A 27,736-nucleotide genomic window follows, 5' to 3' on the forward strand; every position below is an offset into this window, starting at 1 on the left:
ATTGTCTAGACTTGAATTAACACCGCTGCCTGAGTATCACATGGAATGTATTTTGAGATCCTTCTTACATAGGATATAAATAAAAATTCTTTTCCTGAAGTTATTTACTTGAGACAAATTTATTATTCATATCCTCTGGCTTAGGGGGTAATCAATTGGTAAATTATTTATACTTGATACATCAAATTGTACACATTAAAAAGATATACAATACTTTAACCCATGTATAATGCACAGTAATCATACAGAGTTGGTGGCATGCCCATCTCTCCACACTCTTAAAAGAGAAAATGGAGCATTTTTTCTTCCTTTCTCTCATCCTATCTTGTCCTTTCACTTTTTTTTTTTTTAGACAGAGGTTATGTAGCCAAGGCTGGCCTCATATCCTCTGTTGGCAATCCTGTTTCAATTGCCCAATGTCAAATTTACTGGCATATACGATCATATCTGCTTAAGATTCTCAAGGGAATAATTATCCAGATACTCAAACTCTTAGGCAGTCCTGATGTGTGTGTAGAAGATGGAGTCGCCTGTATTCCCACCTCGAAGGCTCCTGTAACATTTATGTTTCCTTGTATTCTGACTTCCTCTGTGGGCTTGCAAGCGAGAATTACCAGCACCAAGGCATCTAGTTGGTTAATTGTATGTCTAAGGAAATCAGCATGTACATTTAAGTCAACATTATAGGCTGGAAATCAAAACCTACCAGTACTCTCTGCTCCATGTTATCCCACACACCGTTACAGTGGAGGACCATTTCTAGAAACCACACTTTACAGTTCCCTGTGTTTTGCTGCAGACACCCGTGGCTTTTCAGATGATGGGTGTGCTCAATTGGTTTCATTCAGCATTCCTGTCCTTTCTCTCATCTGAGGTCCAGGATTAGGTCTGATGCTATATATAGTCTGCCACTTTACCTCATCTGAATTTCCTGTCCTTGTTTGGTAACTTATAACACACTTTAAAATACTAACAATTCTGACTTTTCCAAGCGGTGTCAGTTATTCATCTATAGTCAATCACTTTTAAAAAGTATCATTTATATTAATCAGAGATTAATCATTTTTCAGTTAATTCAACTTCTGGGTTTTGTGGTTTTAATAATTTTACACTGTTTATTTTTTATTTTCATTTTTTTTTAATCAGCTGCTTAAGGACAACTTTGCAGCCTATTTCACTCCCAATCACGCCTCCAAGGCCCTTGTTGTGTGCTGCTACCACACATGTTCTCAGTGCAGTAACTCTGCTCTGGCTGGCTGCAATTATATTAATTATAATATGTGGGTGAGCTCCACACTCCTGCCTGGGTGCTTCTGGGTGCTTTCAGCTGCAAGTTTGCTTGCCTGCTCTCAGTTTCTTCTCTAAAGGTACTGAGCAAGTATAACGATGTGGAAGCCACAGTCAGCTCTGAGGATGGTGCTGTAGTCCTCTTTCTTGTTTTCAGGTACCACCATACTGGGGCTGACCCCCAACCATCGTATTTTCACCACTGCTAAATTTTTCTTTTGATTTAAATAATTAAGTGTATTTTTTTACAACTTTACCAAAATCATAATGGGTTTCTAAAAGGAGGGCATATCCACTCTATGATGAATAATTTGAGGTTAGGAATAGGCAGGTTATAAGATTACATGGATCATAAAATCTGATGGTACACACACAAGCGGTTCATACAGCGTGAAGTTCTCCTGACCCACCGGGCAGATCACAGAGCATTGACACTTTTCTCTATGTTCCTTTTGTTAGTGGATGCAGAGGAGAGTTAATTTATGGCACCAGATTAGCAAACCCTGATTTCTGCCCATGCTCACACCCATAAGATCTTGTACCTATATCACATGCCTATGCCGTTGTTTCTGAGAATTTCTAGAAGCAGGAAACAGAAATTATGAATTTTGTTAAAAATATATACTAAGTTCTCAATAAGATGCTTTCAACACACAGTGCAAATCAGTGAATTATATTCCCTCCTTGAAGCCCTTGGTTCTGTGAGGGATTAATACCCCAGTGTAGGAGAATGCCAGGACCAGGAAGCAGGAGTGGGTGGGTTGGTGAGCAGAGGGATGGGGAGGGGATAAGGGATTTTCAGAGAGGAAACCAGGAAAGGGGATAACATTTGAAATGTAAATAAAGAAAATATCTAATAATAAAAAATATAAAAGAAGAATTGCCATTCTATCAATAGAACAGGAGACATACATCTGTCTACTGATGTGCTCTCTGATTTAAATGCTATTAAAATCTAAAATGTATCTGGGATGAAGAGATGGTGTTTTCTTAGGGAGAATGTGGCTGAAATTAAAAGTGGGGTAATTAAAGTAGGCACTATTGAGGGGGTGACATTTTTTAAGACAAAAGACACCATGGGGTTGCAGATATTTTGGTATATTGGGATGGCCAAGCCAAGTGTTAGAGTCTAAAGGAGTGCCTCTCAACCTCTCTAATGCTGCTACCCTTTAATACAGTTTTCCTCATGTTGCATAGACCCCCAACCATAAAATTGTTTTTGTTGCTGCTACATAACTGTAACTTTGTGACAGTTATGAACTGTAATGTGAATATCTGTGTTTTCCAATGGTCTTCTATGACCACAGGCTGAGAACCTCTGGAATAAAGGCACAAAGAAATAGATTAACACACTATAGCATTCAGAACTGAGAACATCCAAAAGAAGGAGAAGCAAGGTGAGATCAGATCTCATGGAGATTGGACTCAAAGATCTCAATTGCTTTGGCCTATTCTCTCACTGAGTTGTGGCATCATGAGAGAATCCGATTGCTAACATTGTAAAAGATCCGTCTGTGTCAAGACATGATCTGAAGACCATGGATGCATACGTAAAACAATGGCACTTCCAGACACTGTCATACTACTCAGGCAATGAAAAGAAATGAGCTGTCAAGCCATGAAAGACACAGAAGAAATTTATGTACATTTAAAATTCCAAGGAGGCAAGCTTAAAAGCCTACAACGGTATAAGTTAAAATGAATGCTCCATTAAAAAAGCAAAACAGGATATATTAAAAAGATCATGGGTGGCCAGGAACTAGAATCGAGGAAGGAACTGGGTAAAGAGAATGAAGATTCTCATGGCTGTGAGTCTGTATGATCTCCCGATCTTAGTGCTTGATGCCAGAACAAATCCATCAAACCCACAGAATGTACAAGAGAGCATTGAGGGGTGGTGATGTATCTCTGTAGGCTCATCAGATGAAGATTACAACCTCAGGTGAAGTGGGTCATGCAATGAGACCCTGTACATGTGTGGGAATACGGAATGTGTTTCTAAATCTTTGAATTGTTAATATTGTCGTCAATAGAATACTTGAGAACTAAAGTAGGCCCAGTAGACAAGTTTAGATCTATCATTGGACTCTAGCAAGGATGGACAGTAGTGTGTTATACCAGCGATGTGCTAATAGGAAACATTCAGAGTCTGGAAATTCTGAAATTAGGAACAAAAACCTTTCAGATGACATATTTATACGAAGTAATACAAACAGAAGGCACAAGTTTTTTACTGAGCTGTAGGAAGTTTGGAAACTCTTCAGTAAGGTAATTGAGAAAAGACTGGAGTTAGATTTAGTTAAGTTTAATTAACAATCAGGTGAATTTGTACATGATTTTATGAAGCAAACTCGCTACCTAGTGTGAAATCTGGCATGGAATTTTTCTTCTTTCCCCTGCCTCTGCCCCTGCCAAGGGATGCTTGGAAATCTCTCATTGCTACTTCTGTCAGAGACTTCAAGCTGAAAAAGGGCATCTGTTATGGGTTATCTGTGCTCAGACCAAGGAGTGGCACTAATAGAAGGTGTGGCCATGTTGAAGTAGGTGTGGTCTTGTTGGATTAGGTGTGTCACTGTAGGTATGGGCTTCCTAGCTGCCTGGAAGCCAATTCTGAAAGTAGCCTTCAGATGAAGATGTAGAAGTCTTAGCTCCTGTACCATGCCTGCCTGGTCATTCTACATTCCTGCCTTGATGATAATTGTTTGAACCTTTGAACCTGTAATCCAGCCCCAATTAAATGTTGTCCTTGCCTTGGTTAAGCAGCATCTAAAACAGAATTTCTTCTTATGTTGTTTCAATAAATGCAAATCCTGAGGAACCTGGGAAAGACTAGGCTCTAGAGATCACATTCCACAAGGACAATGAGACCCTTCCCCCACTCTCCACACAGCATCATTACCTACAGTTTATATCTTTGGCATCTTCTGCTTCCTGGTGCACTTTCTCTCTGCTCCAGTGGGGAATAAAAGTTCTCGTATTGAGTCTTGTGATCTTTCCTCTTCCTTTTCATTTATTTTCCTCCATCAATTTCAAATAGGATTTTCTTCCTCTTCTTTCATTTCAAATTCAACTCAAATATTCTCCCTCTAGCCACACCCAAATCTATGTGTGAGCCACTGTTAAATTATTTATTTTACACTGACTCTCTAGTAGAGGCTGAATGAAGATGGAGATGTCAGGGCATCAAATATCATGTGGAAGACAGTGGGAGGTCAAACTAATGCAAGTGTTTGCACCTATTTCTGCCTCCTTAAGAACTAAAATGCCAAGTTATCTAGTCTAAAAGTGTAACAAAGCAATGCTCCAGAGACTGCTCGCTCACTAAAACATCACTAGGGCCAGTGTTTCTTCCTGCCATCCCCTCCACTCTTTTGTCTGCTTGTTTCTACAGCAGGTCTCCAGGAATTTCAACTAAGCCAAAGAATTGTGCCTAAAATTCACTGTATATACAAATATAGCTGCTGCATCTGGATAAAATCAGTTTGCTTTTAGAATTTCTTCATATGGCGGTGGAGGACCTAAAGCACCAAAGCAGGGAGCAGAGCACAGTTCAGTGTTTTGAGTAGGATGGCAGATTCCAGATGTTGGACTTCCAGCCATTTCTGCACCTGGAAAAAAAGAAGGGGTGTCATCTCCCAGGTGACGGGCAGTGCACGGAGGAGATGAAATCTGTCCTTTCTTGGATCACTGGAGCAACAGAAATTTATTTGTGCCCTTGAGAAAACCACTTACAGCCACCTTTCTCGCCACAGTGATAGCTGAGTTAGTGTGAGGAGCAAATTTCCCAGAATGATCAGCTCATGCCATTACTGATTAATCTGCCTGGAAACAGTTACATTGTAACAACCGAAACCAGAAAGAAATGTTCTCTGATATGAACATGATTCCTCTAAATACTAATGCTGTCTTTGCTGAAGGTCTCCTCACAGGAAACCCAAGTGTCACTAGGGACATTAGGCTGTTATTAAAGCCTCCTGTCATGTTTAGGTTCTCAAAATGCCATAAATACAAATAATGCAGCGTTTCATTGTAGTAAGCAGTAAGCATGTTGAGATAAGCTGTAACAAGTTTGCACTTAAAATGCACACATAATAAAGACATTAGAAATTAAGGAAAAGCTTTTGAATGGATATTCTTACAAAAAGATTATCTATAATACAGCAATTCAACTAACATTTCTTTTCCAAAGTTGTAACCTTGAGAGACCTTGAATTTTTTCCAGTGGCTGTTTTAGAAAAAAGTATTTCCTTGAAGGACTATTTTTGAGTCATTGGAAAAAAAATCAATAGTAATATTTTATAGCCCTCTCTTTTGCATACTTATTCTTTTTATCCTGGGTATTTGTCTAACTCTGAATTTCATTGACATTTTTATATATTAACTTTAAAGAAAACACAAGCATTCCCAAATATTTACATATTGACTATATCTGCTTTTGAGTAATAATGGCAAGGTCATTCCTCCCCCATGAAACTGTACAGGCTACAAAGTCAAAATTGTTTCCTCTTGTCGTCTCCTAGAAGAGGTTCACTCATCTTCCTTGAAGGCCTCACTCAGACTTGGTAGCATCCAGAAGACTACAAAGAACATGCCATAGTTACCAGCAGAATTCAGACTGCTAGACATTAGTTCACTCCTGGAACCCATATGCACATTACCAAAAGGATTACTTTGTATGGATAGTGAAAACTGAAATGCATTAAATATGTGTCTCTTCATTCTCCAGTATTTTTCTTAGAATGGATTTTTAATTGACCAATCCACCTCCATGCTGTTATTATATTATAAGGTATTATATTTACTTAGCTCACTTTTCTTTAGCAAAAGGATAAGAATGGTATCTATCTCTGTAAAAGGAACATTAATTTTCTGAAGAAAGAAACTTAGAAAAAGTTTCATTTTTTTCTGAAGTAAAAAAAAAAGGTAAACAATACATGTATAGCATTTAAAGTGAGCCAGGGATATGGCAAAGGATTAATTACTGCTCTTTTGTAGCATCAAATATGGTGCCATGCTAAGAAAACATATAGCAATTTAAATCTGTAACATTATCTTCTTATCAATGCACCTTTAATGCATATTTAATGATTTATTAGATATGACAAAAATCACTAAATAAAAATATCATGAGATAAAACCTTTGAAGTACATAAGCTTGGACTGAGGTCAGCTAGGCTGGTGTATGCATTCAAACAGAATTAAAGTTGATCTCCTTACCTCAATAATTACCTCCATGCAAAACATGTCCATGAACAGTAGCTACATTCCTAGTAGATGGCTGCTGATGAAGTCAGTGCAAATTTAGCTCAAACTTAGCCTGCTTCCTGGGAAGGTTTGACCAGTGGCTTGACACATGTATTATTTATGTTAGTTTTAATTGATTTATCCTGCTGTCATCAATATTGTGATCTGGGTGATATGATTCTGACAATTTGTCCCTGTGGTGAAGAAATAGGATCCTTACACTACAATTTCCCTGTTACTTTTATGGTTGTTATGTAAACCATAGGTGTTTTATTGGTTAATTAATTAAAGCATATATAAGGCATATATGGAGGTCAGAGGACAACTTGCTGAAGTCCCCTCTTTCCTGTCCACCATGTGGATCCCCAGAGATTGAACTGGGGTCCTCAGGCTTGTCAGCAATTGCCTGGTACCGAGCCATCTTATCAGCCTTATGTTTACCTTTTAACATCTCAACTCATTTTAAGTGTATTGGGAAAACCCTATGGCTTTGCCGGAAAACTTGCTGGTTAAAGAACTCATTTCTTATTCAATTTTGTAAAACCCACACATTCATTAATGAGTAATTGTAATGAGTCCACATTTCACATGTGATTGATAATAATTGTAACAGACTTGACTTACTTTAACATACTTTTCACTGATTCCTTTTCTGTCCTCATTGGAGCACTGGGAAATGGGGAAGGAGGAAATCTCACTGCCTAGTGCCACCTGGCTTTGAACTTAATCTGTTGCCGAGGCCAAGGTGGAATGTTCAGTCTTCCTGCTTGTATCTCCTGAGTACTGAGATTGCAGATACGAATCACCATGCCTGGTCATCTTTCCCTGTTTGATCGCTCTTTCCTCACACAGAGAGGAAAGGCTAGAGAGCCTGAACATGAGTCATACACGGTTCTATGGTACACTAACAGGGAGGCTTCATCTTCAAATGTCTCTGTTTCTGCATCTTCAGCATGTTGAGAATGGTAGCAATGATTTTGCAGAGAACCCTCTGGGAGAGCAAATGAGAGTGGAGGTGTGCACACCTGCAAAATGCTGACTCATCTGCCATTAGCAGAAATGTGGGAATGAAGTATGTTGCCTTCCCATCCTAACATGCCATAGGGTATTTACATATAGAATATAAACTACACAAAGAAACTCTAATAGATCCTGTAATAAAAGAATCCAGAGACACCTACAGGTGAGAGAGTTGACTATGTAAAGGCTTGCTACTTGTCCAGGTCTGCAGTCATCCTTGCTCTTACCAATCAAGGAAACTCACATTGAATCACTGCTGGCAAAACAACCAGCACTTCTTTTATTTCTTTTTTTCTTCTGAAAAAAAAAAAAAGTCTGTGAAGCTGCAGAAAAGGATGGGGCTAGAGAAACTGCATAGCTGGAAGTCAGGATACCTGGACCATCAGCCCTGAGGGGCTAAGGCAGAGTGAGCATCCCTGGAGGAAGCAGAGTTGGAGATCCTTATCAGGGATGCAATGTTGACTTCAGAGTAAACTACCAGTGTTCATTAATGTGTGACAAACAGAGGTACAGTTGTCTCCTCCCATCTCTTCCAATGAGTGTTAGGCTCTTACCTAACCCCAGCCTTAACTGTTTTCCATTCATCTCTCAAACCTTCTATTCATCTCCCATCAGAGCATTAAATGCTTACTTCCTTATTAAAATGAGCTTCGATTCAGCCTTTCAGTTCTACAGCCTTACTTTCCATTAAGTCACATTTTACCCCATTTTTAGTGAATTATTTTTGGTGTTAATATCTTGTAAAAGTTACGTGACATTACTTTTCAAACATAAACTAAAATACAATCCAACAAACTGAAATTATATATGTATATAATTTTAAATATATATTAAAATATGTAATTTTGAAGTCACTGTGATGTCTATTTCACTATTTTATGGTCCTCACTCTACATTATGGAATGTACTAGCCATAACAGATGGGATCCTTGACCTGCTGATAGTTAAAACTTGCATGGATTCCTTTAAGAAGTGACTCACTGTGTGCTCTTATTCTCCACATAGGTTGGGAAGGGGGAACGGGAAAGGGAATGGGAGAGGAAATGATTGCAAATCTTCTGTACTTTCTCTTCAATTACCAGTTAGAGTCAAGCTCCCAAAACATTATTAAAATAACAGGTAACCTTCTGAAGCTGACAAGGAGTTCAGATAAGGTGTCATTCTACTCCTAATTCAAGTGGTGGAGACAAACAGCTACATAACTCTAGTACTAAAGCCTGACAGAAAGGGGCAAGAGCAAGTGAGAAGCTGGCTCACAGCTGATCACACTTAAGAAGACCTAAGCGCTATACCAATACCATGCAGTTTTTATCACAATTGCTCTGTAGTACAGCTTTAGGTCCGGCATGGTGATTCCACCAGAGGTTCTTTTATCCTTGAGAAGAGTTTTTGCTATCCTAGGTTTTTTGTTATTCTAGATGAATCTGCCGATTGCCCTTTCTAATTCGTTGAAGAATTGAGTTGGAATTTTGATGGGGATCACATTGAATCTGTAGATTGCTTTTGGCAAGATAGCCATTTTTACAATGTTGATCCTGCCAGTCCATGAGCATGGGAGATCTTTGCATCTTCTGAGATCTTCTTTAATTTCTTTCTTCAGAGACTTGAAGTTCTTATCATACAGATCTTTCACTTCCTTAGGTAGAGTCACGCCAAGGTATTTTATATTATTTGTGACTATTGAGAAGGGTGTTGTTTCCCTAATTTCTTTCTCAGCCTGTTTATCCTTTGTGTAGAGAAAGGCCATTGACTTCTTTGAGCTAATTTTATATCCAGCTACTTCATTGAAGCTGTTTATCAGGCTTAGGAGTTCTCTGGTGGAATTATTAGGGTCACTTATATATACTATCATATCATCTGCAAAAAGTGATATTTTGACTTCTTCCTTTCCAATTTGTATCCCCTTGATCTCCTTTTGTTGTCTAATTGCTCTGGCTAGGACTTCAAGTACAATGTTGAATAGGTAGAATATAGTGACAGACAAGTAGACCAATGGAACAGAATTGAAGACCCAGAGATGAATCCACACACCTATGGTCACTTGATCTTTGACAAGGGAGCTAAAACCATCCAGTGGAAAAAAGACAGCATTTTCAACAAATGGTGCTGGCACAACTGAAGGTTATCATGTAGAAAAATGCGAATTGATCCATTCCTATCTCGTTGTACTAACGTCAAATCTAAGTGGATTAAGGAACTCCACATAAAACCAGAGACACTGAAACTTATAGAGGAGAAAGTAGGGAAAAGCCTCGACGATATGGGTACAGGGAAAAAAATTCCTGAATAGAACAGCAATGGCTTGTGCTATAAGATCGAGAATCGATAAATGGGACCTCATAAAATTGCAAAGCTTCTGCAAGGCAAAAGACACCGTCAATAAGACAAAAAGGCCACCAACAGATTGGGAAAGGATATTTACCTATCCCAAATCAGATAGGGGACTAATATCCAATATATATAAAGAACTCAAGAAGGTGGACTCCAGAAAATCAAATAACCCCATTAAAAAATGGGGCTCAGAGCTAAACAAAGAATTTTCACCTGCGGAATACCGAATGACTGAGAAGTTCCTGAAAAAATGTTCAACATCCTTAACCATCAGGGAAATGCAAATCAAAACAACCTTGAGATTCCACTTCACTCCAGTCAGAATGGCTAAGATCAAAAACTCAGGTGACAGCAGATGCTGGCAAGGATGTGGAGAAAGAGGAACACTCCTCCATTGTTGGTGGCATTGCAAACTTGTACAACCACTCTGGAAATCAGTCTGGCTGTTCCTCAGAAAATTGGACATAGTACTACCAGAGGATCCTGCAATACCTCTCCTGGGCATATATCCAGAAGATGCCCCAACTGGTAAGAAGGACACATGCTCTACTATATTCATAGCAGCCTTATTTATAATAGCCAGAAGCTGAAAAGAACCCAGATGCCCCTCAACAGAGGAATGGATACAGAAAATGCGGTACATTTACACAATGGAGTACTACTCAGCTATTAAAAAGAATGAATTTATGAAATTCCTAGGCAAATGGATGGACCTGGAGAGCACCATCCTGAGTGAGGTAATCCAATCACAAAATAACTCACACAATATGTACTCACTGATAAGTGGATATTAGCCCAGAAACTTAGGATACCCAAGATATAAGATACAATTTGCTAAACGCATGAAATTCAAGAAGAACAAAGACCAAAGTGTGGACACTTTGCCCCTTCTTAGAAATGGGAACAAAACACCCATGGAAGGAGTTACAGAGACAAAATTTGGAGCTGTGACGAAAGGATGGGCCATCTAGTGATTGCCATATGCAGGGATCCATCCCATAATCAGCTTCCAAACGCTGACACCATTGCATACACTAGCAAGATTTTGATGAAAGGACCCAGATATAGCTGTCTCTTGTGAGACGATGCCGGGGGATAGCAAACACAGAAGTGGATGCTCACAGTCAGCTATTGGATGGGTCACTCAGCCCCCAATGTTAGAGAAATTACCCAAGGAGCTAAATGGAACTGCAATCCTATAGGTGGAACAACAATATGAACTAACCAGTACTCCGGAGCTCTTGTCTCTAGCTGCATATGTATCAAAAGATGGCCTAGTTGGCCATCACTGGAAAAAGAGGCCCTTTGGACTTGCAAACTTTATATGCCCCAGTACAGGGGAACCCCAGGGCCAAAAAGGGGGAGTGGGTGGGTAGGGGTTGGGGGGTGGGTATGGCGGACTTTTGGGATAGCATTGAGAATGTAAACGAGGAAAATACCTAATAAAAAAAAAAGAAGAAGACCTAAGCGGCTGAGTACATATGGTCCTGATTTGTAGCAGAGCTGGACGTGGAAGGCAGTGTAGTGTAGGAATAAGGATGATAAAGAAAGGAAAACTGCCTAGGAGAGTCTGGCTGGAGGTGCCCACACAGCAGAACAGAAAGGGATGGTTTAAAATCTCTATGAAATGAACCGATGGCCACAAAGCTTCATTCATAGCCAATACTAAACTAAGATTCTTGCTCCTTATCTTCTATTTCCTTAGCTCCTGAACTTCTTGAATTCCTTCTATTTTCAGGCAAACCTTCCCCTGCTGAGATTCTAAATGAGTTTGCTAAGGGCTGCCACAGAAAAGTACCACAAGCTGGATGACTTTATCAGCAGAATCCTTTCCTCATGATTCTGGAGGAGATATTCAGGATCTAGAATTGGCAGGGCTCCTGTCTTCTAAGACTGTCCTCCTCAGCTTGCAGATGGCTATCTTCCCCTCATGTCTTCACAGCATCTTCTCTCTATTATGTTCCTGTCTCCATGTTAAACTCTTTTCAGAGGAGTACCAATAGGACTGTATTAAGATCCTCACTGCTTACATATTTTTTTTTAATTGAATTGGCATCCCAAAGACGTTCATGTGCCAAGGTACTAACCAGTAGGACTTGATAAGATGAACTCAGTGGATACACCATGGGGCCCACCAGAGTTATTATTTCTTCCTTTTCCATGAATAATGAACTTCCCATAGCAAGCATGGACACAACAGGGAAGACTGAGTGCATTAAATGTCAAGGTCTCCTCTATTGGACCCAGTGACCACACAGAGAAGCATTTGACCCTAGAATATCTCATGCAAGTGCAAAGGTCCTAAGAAAGAAGTAGGATCCATTTATCTGAGCACTGAGTCAGCAGAGTACTGTGAAAAGACGCCATTGATGGAGCAGAAGATGCTCCTCTCACCTCCTGTGTTTGGCTGAGATCCCAGGGACCTTTCTCAGAGCTAACATCTCATCAGACATTGCTATGGACTCTGCTGGCAACACCTTCCCTAAAGGTTCCTTAGAAGGATGCAGAGCCTTTGCTGCTTTTTTCTCTTTCATATGTCTAATCTAATAAATTGGTAACCCAAGCAATGTAGTATTGGCAGGAAATGCTACATATTTTAAAAATTGCCTGTTTTAGATATTTTAGTAATAGCAAAGTTCAGACAGTTTTAGCCTTTAATCATCAGTTAAAATTTTCCTCTTGGCTTTTCGTTTTTGAGGGCAATGTTTGCAAGATCCCGAGTGTCACATCTTTGACCCTTTATGTCAAAATAACGGAGCAATTTCAATTAATATATGCAATAAGTAGTGGTATTAAAGTGAAATAACTTTTGAAGAAATAAAATAAAGGTCCAGGAGTAACTGAGGGCTAATACATCAAATGCATTACATCCATGAAGATGCTTCCAATGACCCACTTTCTACATCCTGGGTCCTAGGGTAGGAGGACATCCTCTGTGTGTCAGAGATGAAAGTGAGTCAGGAGCCCTAATCTGTATTCTCATAGCTCATCAATGTCACTCAAGCGATTTTTATCTATTTATTCCCCTTTCTTATTAGAGGATGTGTATAAAACTCACACATCAAAGTTGCTGTGAGTGCATCCTTTATAAGAGATATGGAGGTAGATATAGTTCATTTTATCCTTACAGTGTTTTGCAGGAACTTCAAGATCAGGGAAGGCTCTCATTTCCCGAAATAGTAAATACTTAAAAAGGAAGCAGATATATTCAGAGTATAAATACATAATGAAATTATCATCTAGTGTATTAGTGTAGTGTGGGTCTAGGATGTGAATTATCTTAAGATAATCTCTGGAATTTACTTCCTGAGATTATTAGCTAACAATCCCTAGGGTAATAGAGTTTACCACTGCCTAAATTGCTCTCTTGTATTTTGTCCTAGCAAAGAGAAATAAGAATACCAAAAGGCATGCCTTTTGGTCAACACTGCATTAAAGACTGCCTTCTCAGCAGGGTGAGCAACCTCAGACAGGTTAGGGGAGGAGCAGAAGGTAGTCCCTACCTATCATCAGTTACCCACTCTGAGTTGGTAAGAGAAATATAAATGAGAAGAAGCAGTTGAGCCTCTGTCCTCCAAGATGCAGAGAGATAGAAGAGACACCACAAGAGTAGTTAGATATTTCTTTAAATGCAAGAACCGGAACCTTTAACACTAGGCTTGAGAGAAAGGATGGGAAGTGGCAGGAATTCGGATCCTAGACTGCAATACCCACCCTCAGGGGTGGCCCTTTAACTACAAGAATGTTCATAAGCCGTGCTTCCTATCATGGGATAAGGGGGCTAGAATATGAGTAGTCATATCTGACTTTAAAAGCTACCTACTTCCATTTCATATCAAAGGTCTACTAATATATTGACTAGGAGAGAGAGAAGAAATAGCCCCTGAGAGAACTGACGATCACATTCTGAAGTAGACCTTTATGAACTAGAGATAAGATCTGAAAAGTCTCAAATTATTGCTTAGGACTTGGTAGACTTGAAGTAAACATTACCCTTTGTAGAAGACAACTTTTTCTTCTCTTTATTATTTATCTATCAATTTATTTATTTATTTACTTATGTTTACAATGATTTCAGCCTAATCAGATTCGGTAATTTTAAGGGCCAGGTGTTAGGGCCATCTCTGCATGTTATTGAGGCAATGTGTTAGATATAATGTGTTTTTTTTTTCCTAATCTGAAGCTATTCAGGCAAGTTTAATATCAGGTATGTGAAACGCCATGTAGCAAGTAGGAAAATATTATATAACCATTTCTACAACAACAGTCTTTAAAAACTTGTAACACAATAGTCCAGAAGTAAGATATTTAAAATATAGCAAGTGACTTTTCTTAAGATTTTAGGTAGCCTAAGTTTTCCTCACAGAGAGAAAAGGGCCAAAAAAATAAGGCTATGAGCTCTCCTTTAGAAATAAAAGTTTACTTGGTAGAATGAAAATCACATTTTTAGATAAGTATTTAAATAAAGAAAAAGAGGTCAATATTTCCATGAATATCCCTTTGGCAAACATTTTGTTAGGTCTAGTGACCATAATTCTCTTGATACTATATGAAAAGTGATTTTTATTTTAGGAGAAAGATCAATTTGTTATTGTAGAATTTAATTATCCTTTCCAAACAACAATTTCTTAAATTGATAGTGGCTTATCGTTGTTTAAGTAGTGACTTCAGGCTTGGAAATTTATAGAAAATAAGAATCACTAAATATTTTTCTTTTTAATATATTTTTGTTAATTCTTTGAAAATTAGTTCATGTGTAAATGATCATAGTTACTCCAACAACTTCTGGAAACCATTCCCAGGTCCACCCCCAACTCCCACCATTCCCAGGTCCACACCCACCTCCCACCATTCCCAGGTCCACACCCACCTCCCACCCATTCTCAGATCCATCCCCATCTCTCTACTATTCCCAGGTCCACCTCTACCTCCCCACCATTCCCAGCTTTACCCCTACCTCCCTAACCTACTCTGAACATCCTGTCCTCCTTGTTTATTTTTAATAACCCACCTAGTCTCATTTCTGACCCATTGGTAGAGAGCATCCATTGGAGCATGGTTGGCCTACCAGGTGCCTAAAGTATAAGAAAATTTTACTCCACCGTCCTGCAGAAGCCATTAGTTGTCAGTAGCTCCTCATCTAGGAACCGGATCCTGCATACCTCTCCCCTTTCCATGCTGGAACACTAACTGGCTTGACCATGTGCAGAGAGCCACTGCTGCCCGGGATTCCTGAGTGCAGCACCCTGTCATCTCTAAAAGACACTGTTTTGTGCCAGTTCTTCCTGGATTCTGGCTCTTACAGTCTTTTGGCCCTCTCTTCTGCAATGTTCCCTGAGCATTGTGAAGGGCCGGGGTAGTGGTATACTTGTCTGTTTTGTGGCTGAACGTCCCACAGACCCTTAATACTACACTTGGAAGTTAAAGTCCTTCAGGTTTTTGTTTTTATTTTTTTCTATTAACCTAATTGTTTGCTTCTCTGTTTTAGGTATTGAAAATTCCACACTGGCTCAAGTTGCTGAAAGGTAGCCAAGTTAAATCTTAATTTCTCTTGTGAGACTATGCCGGGGCCTAGCAAACACAGAAGTGGATGCTCACAGTCAGCTATTGGATGGATCACCGGGCCCCCAATGGAGGAGCTAGAGAAAGTATCCAAGGAGCTAAAGGGATCTGCAACCCTATAGGTGGAACAACAATATGAACTAACCAGTACCTCCCGGAGCTCGTGTCTCTAGCTGCATCTGTATCAGAAGATGGCCTAGTCGGCCATTAGTGGAAAGAGAGGCCCATTGGTCGTGCAAACTTTATATGCCTCAGTACAGGGGAACGCCAGGGCCAAGAAGTGGGAGTGGATGGGTGGGGGATTGGGGGGAGGGTATGGGGGACTTTTGGGATAGCATTAGAAATGTAAATGAGGAAAATACCTAATTAAAAAAATTAAAAAAAAAAAAAAGAACTCTTTGGTCAGCTGTGTGATAACGTACAACCTGGCAGGGAAAATTCTTGCCATCTCTAGATAAAAGAACAATGCTTACAGTGAAGAAATGACAACCAGTTATAGCCACACAGAAGTCGTCAAGTGTTTTTCCACTCTGTTACAGATAAAACGGACTGCTTCCACTAACTCTCCCCTCCCCCTTTTCTTCCCTGTGTGAAAACTGGAAAATGATGACCAAGCTATAATTTTGGATAGAACAGGTAGGATGTGCGCTGCCAGAATCAGGATTCCTTAGAGGTTTTGCGGGAAAGTACAGCAGAGCTGACTGTCTTGTGTCCAATCCTTACGGTTTCAGACTCTCCATTGGCAGCTGTTACTTCAGAAAACATGGTTCAGTGTTATTTGTGATGAGTTAAGTGAGTTGGCAAAGGCTTGGTAATTACGACTCTAACTACAGGGTAGGAAAGGGTGATATCAAAGCAAAGAGACACTCTTCTAAACTATAAGCTCTCCCACTCATTTGGAGTTTTTACCTCTGCACATTTCTATTCGTTTGTTGATTGAACACACTGCTTAGGCTCTTATATCATTCTCTGACATGAGTCCATGAGGCTTATGTACTCTCTGCTGTCTCTTTTCTTTTCGGATTCGATCTTCTACGCTCTCTCTTTAATACATGCCTTTGAGTCTCCCAATAGTTATGCATTTTCTAAGTGTGTAGATCTGCTTTGGAACAATATTTTTTCCCGATTTCGTAGGGGAACCCGGAAGGATGTCAACAACTCACCATAAACAGGATCCAAGTCTCCAACAGCAAAAACAGCCATGGTGCGTCTGGGAGGATTGATTCCGCACCTTTTCAGCCAGCACTGAAGACAGAAAAGCACTACTCCACAAAGGAGAACCACTAAGAAAATCAGCAAGAAGAACCTGGCACCAAAAGTAAGAGAGGAGAAGTGAGGAGGAGTGTAGGAGTCCAAGTGTCTGCCACTGTCTGGGAAGTACACAGGGTCTCAGCTATGGTTAAGCAAATGAAGGCAAACGGCAATGTCAAGTTCTTGGAGGAATCCACTATCACCCTGCATTGCCAGTGTCCTCAGAGGGGGCTGGTGCTGATAGCTGGTAGCACTAATTTGTTCCTTGAAAATTGGAGGGTTAATGTAAAATGTGAAGCCACTCTTTCCTTCTTATCTTCTTTTCCTTGTTGTTTCCTTCTTCTTTTATTCAACTTTCTATCTATTTGATCAATTAGTATTTAAACAAATATACCTATGTGAGATATTGGGGTTAAGGATTCAAGATACAGAACATAGGGTCTCTGTCTTTGAGAAATTAAACATTTTATTAACAGACTTGTTAATGTTAATTTTGGAGAATACTCAAGTTTGGATTTAGGGAGTTAGAAGAACTGTTTTAAATATTCTGGAGGAATATCTCATTAAAGATACATTTGGCTATGTTGGATGGCTTTTACAACCAGAAGTGGAAGAATCATTTAGAAAGTTTTCAAGAGGGAATAATTATTTTATCATTAACAAACTCTAGCTATAGAATAAATTCTGAGTCTTAAAAACAGTACATTCTTCATCATAGGAGGCATTTAGCAAACACTGCCCCCTGAAACTGATATTTCTGTAGCTATTGACTTATATACACTCAATTTTCCTTCAACTGTGTTTCCCCAGGATGCTGACGCTAGTCTTAAACTAATCACTCATCAGCTTATAAAGAAAGAGACTATAGAGTGTGCAGATCTGAATTGGGCAAGTATATCATACCTGTGTCCCCAAGGTTCAGTGTTCCTCATGGGGGTAGGGAGAAAAATGACAGAGACAGGAGAGAATGTCTGTAATGAGACAAAATTTGATGGACATGGCTATTTCATGTGTGCGTGAAGTGTGGATAGACAGCCACATGCTTTATAAAACAGTTTGAAGAGAGCCTTACCAGATATACCAGCCATCAGGATATCGCTCGTCATAATTTACACACCTAGTAATACAGAAAGAGCAGTAAGTGTCTAAATTTTGTCAACAAAAGACTATTCTTTGGGCCTTAAACTTTATACTCAACACATCCAATTTCCCAGAATACCCACCTACTCACTCGCCTACAAATCAGTTCCCAATATACTAAGAAATATTGACCTAATCTCTACATCATTCAAGGTACCAAGAAGACAAGCAGATTTGCACTAGATGCGTAAATAAGATTTTTCATTGTGATAGTGTTGATTCTAGAAGCAGATATTCTGAAGCATGGAGAGTTAAGTTAGGAACATGTTAAGGACAAAATGTCAGAAGCACTCCACCATTCTCATTCTCCTTTTTCAGCCGTCCAGATGGAGCCCTTTATAATTCAAATTCTCCAAGGTGGGACTAACTTCTGAGGTGTTGTTCAACTCTAGTTGGTACCAGGGATGAGGATATTGAAGTAATAGGCCTGTTCATGCTTTTGTTTGAAAGAATGTAGATATTGAGACTTTGAATTTGGAAATCAGTGGAATGCTTTAAGTGTAGCTTAAAGGGCTATTCTAGAAAGAATATGGAAGACTTTGTTATCAAGAGTGATTTAAACTGTGCAGACTTGGCCCAAGTGGAGCAGAATTTCAGCATGTGGCCTAGAGACTGTTTTGTGGCATTTTGGTGAAGAATGTGGTGGCTTTTTGCCCTTGTCCATGCTGGGAGGCTTAGTGTTCTGAAAGTAAAGGGTCTTCCTCCAGAACTTTGCTACATCGACACTGTCATGGCATCCCAGAAGCACACAATGGTACTGGTCACTAGAAACTGGTCAGCTTCAGAAATGGAGATATTTATAGTCATGCTATCTTCAGGCAACCTTAAAGTGAAGCTGAGCACATTATAGCTTGACAGCATTCATAATATATGGCTCCCTGCTCTCTTCAGGAAGTGGTGTACTAGGTGTTCCAGGACAATAGTCAGAAGTAATATTTGGCACATCATGTTTTTTATTTGTTTGTTTGTATTTGGCTTTTTGTTTTGTGCCAAAAAAAGAAGACAAGAAATTCTTTTACTATAACAACATTTGAATGAGCATTCACTTTTTTGAGCTTTGATTTGGGGTATGTTTTTATTTAGGGGTACCTTCAGAGGCTAGAAGTGTTCATAAACACACGTGCCTAACAGAACTGGACACTGGAGTGGGACTTTAGAAAGGATTCTAAGGAAATTGAACATCGGAGAAGGAGCTTGAAAATAACCAATGACAAGTCTTATAAGAGCCATGGTGTCATTGTCACCAGTTCTGAGGACTGAACCCAGGTTCTAATGCCTGTACCATGAACATTTTACCAGCTGAGCCCAGAGAATGACTACGATGGTCAAATAGTCAAACCATCTTGGTAAAGCAGGAACCATTGAACAAATAAGGGGCTTCATTGTTCTTGTAGAGACTCATCTGAGGTAGTGTAATACTTTTATAATTTGAAATTATCTATGTATCTATGTATCTATCTATATCTATCTATCTATGTATCTCTATCTATCTATATCTCTATCTATCTACACACACACACACACACACATATGACTTTTGTAGTCTTGGGGGTTGTATGATAAAATTCTGAAGTACTAAAATGCAACAGTCTCAAAAACATAGTATTCTACTTAAACTATGAACAAATCAGGAACTCTTGTTTTAGATCCTTAACCTCTAAGCTCCTGGCTAAGAATATGGAGTATTTCATCTTCAAATAGAAATGTCAGTTAGTATCCTTTTCCATTTACAATGGTCCATATAATGTAAAGTCAACCACAAATATTGAGTACCTCATTTTGTTTGTTTTTTGAAACTGTTGAGCCGTTTAACACAGATTTCAGGATTAACACATATCCGACCTCATTTTGTTTTCTCCTTCTGAGCCCTTTGCACCCCCTTGTGGAGGTTCTGTGCATTTCATTCTGATCATTCACACTTGAGATCCAGAGTATGAAGGACAGGACATCAGTTCCTGCACTTGAAGAATTCAGGAAGAACCTACAGAGCTATTCAGGAGCAAGTCTTAAGCTAGAAGATGGGTCTTCTAACTAGAGGGGTATCCTTCCTTCTTCCTGGATTCCAGCTCTTTCTCAGACTGTGTTTTTCAAAAGGAACCTTTGAGTCTTAAATAAACTCTAACCACATTATAATGGCTCCAATTTTAAATGTAATATTTTCAAACTATCATCGAATAATAGTCAGGATAGGATGCTGATGTTAGTCTTAAACCAGCTACTAAGCAAATTAAAAAGGAAAAGAGTGCAGTGTGCAAGTTTAACTACAGTAGCTATATCACACTGGCTCAGAGAGTATCATGGAGCCTGTAGGGCAGGCAGAAAAAGAACAAGACCAATGGTGGACCATACCTGTAGTCCCAGGACTTGAGAGGCAGAGGCAGATGGATCTCTGAGTTTGAGGTCAGCTTGGTCTACACAGCGAGTTCTAGAACAGCCTGGTCTACACAGAGAAACTCTGTCTTGAAAAACAAACAAACAAACAAACAAACAAGCAAACAAAAGGCATAAGACCAAAGCCAAACCAACCAACACTAACAACAACAAAAAAAAAAATGATGTAAGAGCTAGAAGGAGTGAGCAACTGTAATGTAACTGACAGATGTAATGTAACGTACTTGACAGAAGTGGCAGTAGGATACATGAACTCAACAATGGTTGGGACCACATGTACAAATCCTGCAAAGTATCAAAAACACAAATTCCCAGCATGGGTGGGCAATGAGCTCATGCAGTCCCACACTGTGTGACAAGCTATTGACAGTTGCTAGCTTTTGTTTTCTTCACTGGAGAGGAAGAGCTACTTTTCTTGGAGTATGCAAGCTCTGGGAGACAGCTCACTCACCAGGAAATAAAGCCCCACACCCATGCACATACAGGCAGCACTAACTCAACTCACTGGGTATGAAAGAGCCAGAGAAACCACAAGGGGGCTGAGAAGTGTTAGAAGCTGGGAGAGGAAAGTGGGGGGAGAGTTGGCAGGATAGGTTGGATTCAAACACATTGCATGCATGTATGAACGCTAAAGAGATTCCCTAGGCCCCCCTCACATTTGTAGCTGATGTGCAGCTTGTTCTTCATGCGGATCCCCCAACAAAGGGAGCAGCGGCTGTCTATGTCTCTGTTGACTTTCTATGAATCCTGTTCCCCTAAATGGGCTGCCTTGTCTGGCCTCAGTGATAGAAGGTGTGGATAGTCCTGCAGTGACTTGATGTAGAGCGAGTTGGCACCCAGAGGGGGCCTCCCCCTTCTTAGAGGAAATGGGGGGGGGGGAAGAAGGGGCCATGTGAGGGGGAAGATTGGGAGGAGGAGGGGGCTGAGATTAGAATGTAAAGTTAACAAATAATTTAAATTTTTTAATTTAAAAATTTCAAATAAAAAGGAAAAGGCATAGAAAAAGGTAAGAGTTACTAGTTTTTCAGATTTAAGGCAACACTTGAAATGATTAGAAGTCTCTACAAGTAGATGTCAAAGGAAATACACTGTATACTGGAGCCCCTAGGCTGTTTTTCATTTGGATGTTGTGGAACAATTCCCGCTTTCACAGATGGCTAGACTGACCCTTACTGATCTCCCCTGTGCTGGATATCTATGAGCTGAAGTTGCAAATTTGTTCATATGGTGACTTCAAGAAGCAACCTGGAGAGCTACTGGCTCCCAGGCTGCTCCTCTGTTTCCATCATCCAGTGTTTCCCAGCAGAAACTATTCTGGACCAGGTGCATAGCTGTATGTGAATTATTTTACGTTCAAACATCAGTGACATAAAGAGGAAACATATTATTCTGCTTCTCTGTAAAATTGAGAAAACCCAGTTACAGGTAAAATGATTTGTATGGCATAGCTTTTTTTTTTTTTTTGAAGGCACAAGAGAGTAAATAGAATTGAACTAGCAATGGCCTCTTGTCCCTTAGCACCCTATAATACTGCAACTGGGAACGGTGTACTCTGTATCTCTGTATGGTATCTGCATCCAGTATTCCGTTCAAAAATGCTTTAAAGAAATGCTGGAAAGGAATTAGGAAGCAAGTTCACGGAGAGTATCTGAAAAGAACATAGGCAAAAAGTTTGCTGACTGAATCCTGGAAATCTGGCATTTAGCAGTGTGACTGATCTCTGGCTCCGGGCTCCTCTTCCCTGCAGTTAACAGAAGGGGAGAAAGAAAGTCATGTGGAGAGGAATAGATGAAGGAGATTGCTCACCAATTGTACAACCATTCCTTGTATAGAAGAAGCCTGAAGAAAGTTCTGCTAATAAGAGAAACAACATCTTCATAATATTCTTAGAATAAATGAAATAACACATTCCATGGGATATGTTCTTTTAAACAATCATTTCTCAACGTGAGCCAGTGTGCAGTTAAGCTGTAACAATTAGGAAGTGGGAGAGGAGCATATCAAGTCATCTAGAACTTGACAGTAAATTGCATGCTCTCTACAAAGAGCACAGACTGCTTATCCCTCAGATATTTCACCAAGTGTTCAAGAAATTGAGTTAAAAGTTGAATATAAATACGCCCTTTTGTAAAATTACTGAACACTGTATTCTTAGTTCTGGGTACAAGTCTAAGTTTTGTCTGGTATTTGCTTTCCTATGTTATTTAGTTATGTCCTTACATTCTATGGCAGGGTCTCACTTCTTACCTCAGGATGGCCTTGAACTGGTTATGTAGCCCAATTGGTCTTAACTTTAGATCTTTATGCCTCAGCCTTCCCTCAATGTTCTGAGATTATAAGCATGTACCAGCACACCTTGACCTTTCACAAATATTCAACAAAACGTTCAACCCACTGAGCCAAACAGATTATGGACATCTCATTAGAAAATCTATTCTGACAATTAATTTACAAAGTCATTTATATTTATATATCATATTCATATTTTGTGAATCACTATGTACTCTTTGATAGTGTAATTGGTTATTTATAAGGAGAGGAGTAAATTAAAAGTATAGCTAATTAAAATGGAAGGGGGCCGCAATATGTTTTATTTCATACAATCAATAATAATATTTAGATTATACAAAGCAGAACAATATATTATTTACATTAAATATTACACAAACATTTCATCTAGAAATACAAAGACTAATTCAAACCAAATGGCAAAAATATCCAGTGGTTAAAGCAAATTTAAGAGGAACTAATAGTAGATCATTTAATAATGCACAAAATTCCTTGTGAAAATCTTGAAATATAGTTGATGTACTAAAAATAATGGCTGCTAGTTAACCAGAATGCATTTCATTTAACCATGCCTTCACCAGAGTGAGCCTGCCCCACCCCCTTCTAGTAATTGTCTCTCCTGTACTCTCTAGCATCCAACCATAAGGTCTTTTTCTTTTTTTGCCCATGAACTTTGGACCAGTTGCTTCTCTCTTACGTTTTTTCTTTTTCTTTTCCAAAGAATATTTAGTGCTAACCATGTCTATGGATCTTTTTCACTAGTAGATTTGTGTTGCAGGAAATATTAAAAAAGAACAGCCAAGTTCCCACTCTCTGTCCAGCTACTCTCAGCCTGCCAACTCTCCAGCGGTTCGGAGCTCTCGAGTTCCCGTCGCTGCCATGCCAGCCCCACACAACTGTCCACCCTGCGATCAGCTGCCACAACATCCAGCAACCCGGTAGAAACAAAACTCTAGAAGCTAACAAATCAGATTTATGTATCAATAAATTCTCTTGCTGACAGTTTCTAGACTTCAAGGCTGCCCTACTGCTTTCCCTTGACGTTGTTATAACCGACATAGAGATGTAAAATGGCTTACCAAAGAAAGCTCATACCTAACCATCAGTTAAAACCATGCTATGGACCGATTATCTCCCTCTTTTTCAAAGGCCCTTCAACATCAAGGAAAGAAGGCTCCGAAGCTTCCTTGTTGCAATGATTGGATAGTAGAATCAACATTTAAGGCTCAGCCCAGTCATTGGTGTATATTATTCTATGGCAAAAGCAGAAAATAAGGAGACTAGATGTGGGCAGCCTTGAAGTCTGGAGTCCAGTAAACATTATGAAGAATCACTCAGTCATGGCTCCCAAGAGATAGGACAACAGTAGATACAAAAATTAATGCAATGAAGCAGCAATGAAGGAGCACGCAGACCTGAAAGAGCAACACATACTAAAGAAACTGTCACCAAGAGGATCTGAAACGGTGAATGGTTCCAGAGCTGAAGACAGCTCGCTCTTAGACAGCTCCTGCTTCAGAAGCACTGCCCACTGACAAGGCTGGGAGAGTCTCAGGCAATGATAATTGAAAACAGCTGGCTGGCAGAGGACCCCACCTTGAGTGCAATGCTTGGCAGAAGAGCTTTCCTGACACTTGTGCTCAGTCACACTGCATTACAGTTCCCATTCATCATCATCAGCATTATTAATGGCACCTCCTCATCTCCTGAATAGAATTCTGAGAACCATTAAGTCTCAAAATGTAATGAAATGAATCAATTATTCACACAATTCGCATCTGACGCCCTTTGAAATGCACACCTAACTCAGGATAAAATGTGGGCTCATTTAGTTATATTTGAAAATGAACTGCTTTGAAACTGTTCATTGAATCATCATACTTATCAGTGTGGGGGCAAAAGAAGAGAACTTTACAGTTCTCTTGTGCCTAAACAACTATGGAAACCTCATAGGAGAAGAACCCAAGAGAAACAAAAGACTTGAGATCCATGAACTCCTGCATTATTCAATAAAGTGATGACAGTGACAATTACCTTTCCTGGTTGGTTGTTATTGTTTTTGTTGTTGTTTGTTTTGTTTTTAGAAATCATGATTTTGTTTAAACATGACTATCTTTAGTGCTTTAAAATGACTTGAGTCTGCTGAGTCTATGAATTTTTCAAATGCTAAATAAATACAATATTTTGTTACTTACATTTCATTTTCTTCACAGGATAGATCCGAGAGCACTCGCTGAAACACATATTTAGAACAATAAACTTCAAGCACTGTATTGGTCTAATCCTTTAATGAAAATAGTGCCTAGAGATAGTGTGATTTTACATCTTTTCTTCTCCTCTTCTCTCTCTCTCTCTAAGCTTCGCAGCATTGTTTTTTGTTGGTACACAGAATTTTAATTGAAAAAAAATTGTCTCTGGGTAGATTCTTAAATTCAGCAGGAGTAGGAAATCTACTGAAATTCCTCTTTATACTACAGGATCTGAACAGTATATTGTTTTCTCCACAGACTTTGCGTGATCTAGACAGCCATTGGGACCCTTGAGTTTCTGTTTTCTCATTTAAGTGAGAAGCAAGAGGGTCATTATTTATTATTATTTTCATGTTAAAGAATAACATTCCCAGTCAATGGAAACAGAACTCAATCAATAACTTTTAACAGTATTTAAATATACATGTAAAGTAAGTGCTTTTAATTACTGACGTAAATTTATGGTCACATGATATTCCTGTTTGGGGGGAAAAATAAAATAAAACCTTCCATCTATCAAAGAAGAAAAGAAATAACCTTTGAGAGGTCCAAAATCCTCAGCAATCTAACAAAGTTTTCTTAGTTCTAGGTGATGAACTTTAGAGGCTACAGTATTTCACACCCATAATCACAAGAAAAGAGGTGTTTCTTTTTAGATACTCTTTTTGTATGCTACTTTGACTCTATGAATTGACACTCTCTTGTACAATGAGACATTCAAACATCACTTAATGTAACACTGAGGCTTGGAAAGGTCACTTGAAGCATTTATTTTTCCAGACTATCACATGTAAATATAAGTACAAATAAATTGTTACAAATTTCAAGTGATAGGTTTGGGGTTTTTGTATTTAATATGTGCATTCCCCTTGATCTCAAATGTGCCTTTCTTTTTTTTTTTTTTTTTTTTTAGCACCTAGTATTTATGCCATATGGAGCAATGGATTGGCCATCAGAGAGCATGGTAATGAACAATTTATAAGCACAGAAAATGAGTTGTATTCTCTTTTGCTAAAATGCTGCAAAGAGATTTGCATACTAACCGGGAGGAAATGAGCATTCAAATTCTGTCTATAAAGAAACTTTGTTTATGACGAGATGTAAACCATTTGGGATCTAGCTTAACAGATAAAACAAATTAAGCCAACCTTTCCCTTTCAAGTCACATCCCAGTCTTCTCTGTCTGTTGTACCCTAGCAAGGAGCGTGTGGTATCTCATTATCACCACCAAAGGGCCAATGCATTAGCTGCCAATCTCCCAGGCTGTTATGACATAAAGAAAGGAGGTCTTAATACGCTGCAACCTTCGATCTTTCAGACACCTTGCCTTCAAGTAAGAGACATACAAGGATGCCATTATTGGTTACAAAAAGATGCCACCACAGACTAGCCACATAAACCTAAATATGGCTCTGTCTGCAGCAGTCATCACTGAAAAACTGTCAAGAATCCAGGGAGCTGCAGAGATTGGTAAACATTTTCTAAATTAGAAGAGCCATAGTATTTTTTGTGTCAATAGTATTTCTGTGTTTGAAAACATCGCAAAGTATTACAAAATAAAGTGTACATTTACATCACGGATTTCAACAGCATTGCAGCTAGGAACAAAGAAATGAGACTTGAGGCCATGGATGTTCTAGTTTTCATTTTTGGAAAATAACTAATATAAATCATGGGGTGCTGGTAGAATCTTGAAGAGAATCCTTTACACGCAGTAGTTAAATCACACAAAGGACAAATTCTCAGTATATCAACCCCAAAGAGACCTCCAAAAGCTACTAAAAGCATCAATGATTACCTGGAATAGTGGCAAACACAGGCATCCCGCAGTTACGATTTTGGAAGCGACACGGAAAGGACTTGATGTTGACATGCTAAAAAGAAAGATGTACCCAGATACTGTGGCTTACTCACTCTAATTAACTCTCTCAGAATATATTAGCTGCTCTATGCTATGTGTCCTGCTGCAGTGTGCATTAATGATGGAGTATGTGACCACGAAAGGGCATCCAGGGACAGAATGTTAGCTGCATGCTCACAGGTACTAGGAGCTCAAGGAGTTTAAGGTCAGAACCCAGGGACTGTTTGTTAAGGCTTTTAAATGCTGACCTGCAAAGCCAGCTGGTTGTTTGAACAACTTTCAGTATTCAAGTGCATATTTAATTCCAGGGAACATGTGAGGGTTTTCTTTCTTTCTTCTTTTTATTTATTTATTGTTTATATAACACCTTGTACTGTATACATTAATTCAATCTTCTATGCTTTGTAGACCATCTTTGCTCTTCTTTTCCTACATATCATTTTGAGTAGGAGGTTGTCCTCAGCGTTGAGTCTCCAGTGATCAGATTAGCAAATTTAAAATTTAAAAATAGAGTGGGAACGGGTAGATATGTAAATATGTCCTTTCATAGATAACTAAAAATACTAGAAGTTAATTACTGGAAAATATCAGCTAAATTACAAAGCACCCTTCGGCCACAGCTTTACTTTTCTAGAATGTATCTACATCTTTATATATTGCTTAAATCTGTAAATGGTGCCTATAATAATTTGAAGTGCTGCTCACTGAAACACTGAATGTCCATCAACATGATCAAATACCAAATGGCTACATGCATGCAGCGGAATAGGAGGAGGCTATTATGATTATTTCCATGAATTTCTAAATATGAGGTCAGACACAGAGAGTGATGCAGAAAATGCTCTTAGTGCTATTTTTAAATACAAGTAACAAATGATAGAAGTCAGCCTATATAGCTTGTTACTATTATATATATATGTATATATAAAGGAAGGCAGAGTTAGTGGAGTTTTTTTCTTGTGTAAAATATGCTGCATATGCTTTTATGTGTACAGAATGTGACATAGATTGTCAAAAGTATTTGTAAAAGAGAACTGGAGACTAAGAAAAGAAGTGTGGAAGGGGAAAGTTTCACTATCAGTTTCTTGTCTGGTCGCTACACGTACATTTT

At 39.0% G+C, this 27,736-nt stretch overlaps 1 protein-coding gene across 1 annotated transcript; it reads right to left on the reverse strand.

The window, feature by feature from the left end:
- Nucleotides 1-3,715: 3,715 nt before the first annotated feature.
- Tmem207 (transmembrane protein 207) lies at nucleotides 3,716-26,694 on the reverse strand. Its single transcript, NM_001101640.1, has 5 exons — nucleotides 26,563-26,694; nucleotides 24,711-24,748; nucleotides 17,768-17,812; nucleotides 16,608-16,750; nucleotides 3,716-4,895 (listed from the first exon to the last, which is right to left on the reverse strand). The coding sequence occupies exons 1-5, from the start codon at nucleotides 26,635-26,637 to the stop codon at nucleotides 4,765-4,767; spliced, it is 432 nt and encodes a 143-aa protein (NP_001095110.1). The 5' UTR covers nucleotides 26,638-26,694; the 3' UTR covers nucleotides 3,716-4,764.
- Between the last annotated feature and the right edge of the window lie 1,042 nt (nucleotides 26,695-27,736).

The sequence above is a fragment of the Mus musculus genome, chromosome 16 (assembly GCF_000001635.26).
Source record: "Mus musculus strain C57BL/6J chromosome 16, GRCm38.p6 C57BL/6J".
Taxonomy (NCBI): domain Eukaryota; kingdom Metazoa; phylum Chordata; class Mammalia; order Rodentia; family Muridae; genus Mus; species Mus musculus.

Excerpts from the sequence above, each read along its gene's own strand:
- Tmem207 (NM_001101640.1), bottom strand. The coding sequence starts at position 26,637 with ATGTCAACATCAAGTCCTTTCCGTGTCGCTTCCAAAATCGTAACTGCG. Across the intron at positions 17,813-24,710 it reads TCCTGTGAAGAAAATGAAAT|GTGTGTAAATTATGACGAGC; the intron begins GTAAGTAACAAA and ends CTGTATTACTAG. Across the intron at positions 16,751-17,767 it reads CCTGATGGCTGGTATATCTG|GTTCTTCTTGCTGATTTTCT; the intron begins GTAAGGCTCTCT and ends TTTTGGTGCCAG.